A 6000-nucleotide genomic window follows, 5' to 3' on the forward strand; every position below is an offset into this window, starting at 1 on the left:
CCGGCGTGCCCCGTCAGCACACACTCCCCGTGTACGCATGGCTGCTTAACAGCTGCTAAAATCTGCCCAGAGAAGAAGAAGCACACAGGCATTGACAACAGGCGAGCCGGCCACTGCCGCAGGAGGAGGACGAGGAGGAGGAGGGGTCAAGTTACACGACCCCCTCCCTCAGCGCCTCACTTCCTCTCACAGCAAAATACTAAACTTCTTCACCTCCATAAAAGCTGATGTTGTTTCAGTTTGCTGGTCTGGACCATTCCAATCTGTGTTAACACAATGCTAAGAGGGAAAAACGTCAGCAATGATCTTAAGAGAACGGTTGATAAAAAACATTTCCAGACTATTACCCCTTTTCAACCAAACCGGTTCCAGGGCTGGTTCTGGGCCAGTGCTGAGTTTGGAACCGGGCTTTCTGATCCCACTGACAAAGAACTGGCTCCAGGCCAGAAAAACCAGTTCCAAGGTAGCACCAACTCTTTGCTGGGCTAAAGGAAAGAACCGCTTACGTTAGCAGAGGGGGCGGAGTTATTAAGACCAACAGCAATAGCAGGACTATGAGATTTTCAAATATGCGATTAATTAATATGGATGCAGGAAAGCAGCAGTGGTCTGTGGATAGGGTTGCCACCCGTCCCGTAAAATACGGAATTGTCCTTTATTTGAGAAAAAAATGTTGCGTCCCGTATTGAACTAATACGGGACACGATTTGTACCGTATTTTCATTAACTTTTACACCATATTCTAGTTGAATTATTGAAATAAGTTAACTTTTACACCATATTCTAGTTGGATTATTGAAATAAATTAACCTTTACACCATATTCTAGTTGAATTATTGAAATAAATTAACTTTTACACCATATTCTTCACCTGTAACTATATTATACATCTGGGCTGATGTTGACATACATAGCATAGGAGGCTATTTCAGTTGTTAGTATGGTTGTCTGTATCTACAGTCATGCAAGTTCAATGCTATTAAAGCACTTTAAATCAAAGCATTTTGTTTTTTCATATAAAATAAACAAATTTTTATTCAGTTTAGAAGTTTTGGGGCTTTTTTTTTGGCTCCTGCGCTGCTGAAATCAGGGCGTCCCTTATTTCTATTTCTGAAAGGTGGCAACCCTATCTGTGGATGAGACAACCTTTCTTTTAGCGATATGGTCCACAGAGGGTGCTACGTGGACCAAGTCCGTAATAGACCAAATACTTTGTGGTTGCTTCAAGTGTCAAGCTAATGCAAATGCAGCGACTGAACGTGTAAATCCTTAAAAAATATGAATAAATTAAATCAGAGTCGGCTTTGTTTTAAGAAATGAACTTCTTTTATTTTCAGTCTTGGAATTCCTTTAGACAATACATGTTTTTATAAGTATTTGAAAATATCTTTTAGCTGGTTTGTCTGATAATATCTTTCCTCTAAGTAGAATTTATTTTCAATATAGTTCTCTTCTGGGAAAAAAAGAAAAAGAAGGAACAGAAAGAAAACAGAAGAAACCATCCATCGATGCGTTTTTCCGCCCCGGATCTTGACGTGTCGGAAGAACGCTTTGTCCATCTCTGGGCGCCACAGAGAGGCTGATAGGAAAACTCCTGGCTGTACCTGCGGAGGCGCTGTCCGGCCGACCCGCCAGGTCTTTGGACCCTTGAATGTGGGATTAAACGAGCGTCGTACTAAAGTGCGCGGTGAGTCGTGGGTGGGCTCCCCCACTCACATGTTTTCCAACACCAGGGATGCTCTGGTGGAAAACCAGCGACTGAATGATGCTCTGCTGATCGTATGTATAACATAAAACCCAACGGATCCGCCTCTGGTACCAACTGCTGGAGTCCGTGCTTCAGTATAGTCCTTGTTGTCTGGGCTCACAGATAACCCTCTCAGTGACTTCCTCCTCTGTCATTTTGGGTGATCGTTTGAATCGCAGTCCTTCTACTTTTTCCTCTCTCAGATTGATATTCCTGGTTTACTTGCAAAAAAAATACATTTTTGAATCCCACAAACTGCTCACGGAGGAGAGACCTGGACCAGAACCGGATGGATGATCACCGTTAACGTGTCTTCACTCATTAAACACAAACAGGAAACCAATCATTGTCTTCATTTCTAGTTATAGGTTATCTCTTTCTTTTTTTATTCCTTAAAGGAGACATATTACGCCTGTGCCCTTAATAAAAAATCTGACTTGCTTTGGTGAAAAATACCAAAAAGACAAGGGTACAACAGCTGCTGTTCAACACATCTTTACTGCTCTCTTCACAGCAGCAAACGCCCCCCTAAGAGTCATCATCTTTTTTCTTTTTTTGTAAATCGGTGCGTTGCATCTTTGTGGCAACCACTTCATAGGTACAAGAAGCACAGCAAGATGTGAAGCTGGGCAGAGATAAAGATGGAATGCAGCTAATTTTACTGTGTTCTCTGATGTCACAGAACCCTGTAAATCTGATTGGCTCACCTAAAACTTGAGTTTTTTTTATTTTGTAGCCGAATCAGACACCCAAATAAACGCTTTAAACACAGAAGTCCTTCATTTGTCAATTTGTCTATTATATATTTACTGTAGAGTGAGCGAAAATAATAATCAAATTCCATGTCTTGTCTGACCTGACCTGGCCAAATAAACATGACTCTGATTCTGATTGCATGATCTCTTTACCTCAGCAGAGGCAGTGATCTTGTGGGCAGAGCTTCAGGTTGAGCTGGGACTGTGATGTCACAGGCCCCGGCAGATCTGACTGGCTTTAAAGCACAAAATATGTTATTTTTTTTCATAACATGTCCCCTTTAAGTACAGCACATCTCACTTTTTTTTTTCCAACCATCGAGAGGCATCTCATTTACAATTTTTTTGCACTTTCAGAGATTCACACAACCACTCCAAACCCTCAACCCTACAAACTTTTAGAATAATACACCGATAATCCCCTGCACATTTATGCCACAATACTTTAGTATGCTATAACAGCACGATTTGTCATGCACTTTATCTGTCATTTCTGCTTTTTTATTTCTCTTTAACGCAAACACTCCTACGCTGCAGATGTGTCACGCAGCTGGACCGCCAGCTTTGCTTTGTAGTCCATGGGCCAGACCAGATATCGGTACCACTCAAGGTGACCAAACTTGCTTATAATTTTTGAAAATATCCATGTCTGTAGATCATATTTTGGTATGATAACCCTTCCTGAGTGGCAGCTGGATCATAGTTATCAGCTCATGAAGTTCAGAAAATTACATTTTAGATGCTGGTGCATATCCTGGTTTAGACTCATGTATAGGATATCTGTCAATGTTTCACAATATTGTCTTTGGTATCATTTTAAGCATTCATTCAAGCTAAGATGTGAATCTTTCTGACCAACAGAGAGGTCACTGCAGCTCTTTAAACTATAAACAACACACATTTTTACACAATTTTCGCCTAAATTATATAGTATTTTTTATCCCTGTGTCATCTAGGAACAACAGAGACACAAAATACAAAAACTGGAATACTCATAGGACCATAGGGATTCAGGAAATGTATCACATCTTAGCTTGAATGAATGCTTTAAAGGTCCCCTTTAAAATGATACCAAAGACAATTGAGAAGTATCCTGAGTCTAAACCAGGATATGCAGCAGCATCTAGTGTAATTTTCTGAAGGGGCTGGTAACTTCATGAGCTGATAACTATGATCCAGCTGCCACTCAGGAAGGGTTATCATACCAGAATATCATCTACAGACTAGGAATGGGCGATATTTTACCGTTCACGATATACCGTCAAAAAATTCCCCAAGGTAAAAATTTGTCATCTCGCGGTAAAAACGATAAATTCCTGTTGATGATGTTTTTGTGTAACAAACATGGCGGAAGGAGCTCGTTGTTAAACGAGGCTCCAGCTCCGGAACTGGTTTGGATTTAAAAAGAAAGACGAGGAGCAAACATGATCTATTATGTGCAGAGTCTGCAAAAACAGAAGGAAATGGTTGTTACATTCTGATATAACGTTTGACTATTATGAAAAAAAATTGCAATAGTATCTAATTTGTGGCATGTTCCATCCACAGGTTAATTTGCACATTTTATTTATATTAGAAGAGGTCATCACTGATTGGATTTTATTTTCAGTGAACTTTTATTTATTTGTCCTTTCTCTTTATTTATCAGGTTGTATTTTTTTCTACTTTGTGATTTTATAAGTTAAGAAAACTTGAAGGACAATGGTACTTTTTCTGTTTGCATTGTTATCCCACTGTTTAAGCCATGCAGTTTGAATAAATGTTGAATCTGTTCTTACATTTCAAACTTGTTTCATTTGAGTCATTACAGGTTTTGCAGTACAGGTGTACTAATTTAATTGGTTTTTATTAATTCAATTTAATTGGTGTAGTTTAGTAGCATTTACTATTCTTTTAGAGCGGTGTTTTGGGGGCTCCAAAGACTGAATGTGGTGATTAGGGCTGTTCGATTTTTTTCTCTCAAAATCCGATTTTCGATTACGATTACGATTATTTTGTGAATTGACAAAAGGCAAAGAAATGGTTTCAAATATGCTGTTTTTTTTATTGAACATTTGCCCCAAAATGAATGAATAAAGTGCAAAACTCTGTAAAATAAGTTGAAAAAAAGTTTTAAAAAATATAATAAAATATAAAGTTTTATCTCTGAAAAAAAAAAAATCAGCAAATCAGCACTTGCAAACATACAGTAAGTTATATTTCCAATAAAAAAAAAAAAAAAAAAAAAGTGAAAAATCGATTTTACGAGTTTCACGTTTTAACATCGTTCTAATTACATAATCGCGATTACGATTTAAAATCGATTAATCGAACAGCCCTAGTGGTGATAGATTCATAGTTAAAAAGGTGGAGTTGAATTGGTATTTGTTTTTTTAAATCGTCATTTTTATCGTTATCGGGATAAATGACAGAAATTATCGTGATACATTTTTTAGTCCATACCGCCCATCCCTACTACAGACATGGATATTTTCAAAAATGATAAGCAAGTTTGGTCACCTTGAGTGGTGCTGACAAGTGAAATTTTGGGCTCTGGCCCGTGGACTATTGTGAGGGTTCGAGGGTTTGGGTCAGTCGTCGTCCACGTCGTCCCCCTCGGACTCGTCCCTCCGCTCGTACATCTTGTCCCTCTGCCTCTCCTGGATCTCCTTCATCTCCTCCGCGTATCTGCAAAACGCTCCCCCGAACTTCCCCCAGGCTTTGAAGGGGATGGTGATGGAGTTCCTGTAGCTGGGCTTCACCTCGCTCACCCGCAGGAACACGCCGTACTTGTTGGAGCCCACGTCGAAGAAGAAGCGCTTGGAGTCCACCATGATGGAGGTGCCCTCGGGCAGCTCCCCGCCGTGCAGCCCCGCGGCCCCCAACGGGCCCCCGGCCAGCTCGTCGTCGTCCCCGCCGTAGTCGTCTATGAGCTTGGCCAGGGCGTCCCGGAACTCGATCAGCCCCTGCGCCGGCAGGGCGATGGTCTGGCCGGCCAGCATTCCCCCGCCCACCGCCGGGCCCCCGAGCCCGAAGCCGGGGCCGCGGTTAACGGTCTGGCGGATCCGCAGGAACCGCCCCCGCTGGTTCTCCTTCAGGTCCAGGTAGTACTTGCGGTTCTCCCGCACCAGGAACTCGCTCTTCAGCGCCCTGCGGGGGCCGCCGTCCTCCCCGGCGCTGGCCTGGGCGACCTGCTCCGGGGAGGACGGCCCCAGCTGGGCGTAGTGCTCGATGAAGTCGCCCAGGTAGTCGCGGAACTCCGCGGCCACGGACAGGGACAGCGTGAGGCGGCTCTTGGAGCCTCCGGCCCCGACCTCGGCGATCTTGATGAAGCGGCCCTTGCTGTTCTGCTTCACGTCCAGGTAGAAGCGCTTGTTCTGGATGTCCAGCCGCTTGGACGCCAGCTCCTGGGTCTCCTGGTCCCGCCGGAGGTGCTGGAAGCCCCCGCCGCCTCCCCCGCTGCTTCCACCGGGCTCGCTCCCGCTGTCGCCATCCGCCATCTTCAGCTCCACCATTCGC

General features: G+C 43.2%; 1 protein-coding gene across 1 annotated transcript; it reads right to left on the reverse strand.

Moving 5' to 3' along the window:
* Window positions 1–1303: 1303 nt before the first annotated feature.
* purbb (purine-rich element binding protein Bb) lies at window positions 1304–6000 on the reverse strand. Its single transcript, XM_061734019.1, has one exon. The coding sequence runs from the start codon at window positions 5994–5996 to the stop codon at window positions 5073–5075; it is 924 nt and encodes a 307-aa protein (XP_061590003.1). The 5' UTR covers window positions 5997–6000; the 3' UTR covers window positions 1304–5072.

Source organism: Cololabis saira, chromosome 11 (assembly GCF_033807715.1).
Source record: "Cololabis saira isolate AMF1-May2022 chromosome 11, fColSai1.1, whole genome shotgun sequence".
Lineage (NCBI taxonomy): Eukaryota > Metazoa > Chordata > Actinopteri > Beloniformes > Belonidae > Cololabis > Cololabis saira.

What these genes read in the sequence shown, in the direction of transcription:
- purbb (XM_061734019.1), bottom strand. Translation starts at nt 5,996, where the DNA reads ATGGTGGAGCTGAAGATGGCGGATGGCGACAGCGGGAGCGAGCCCGGT.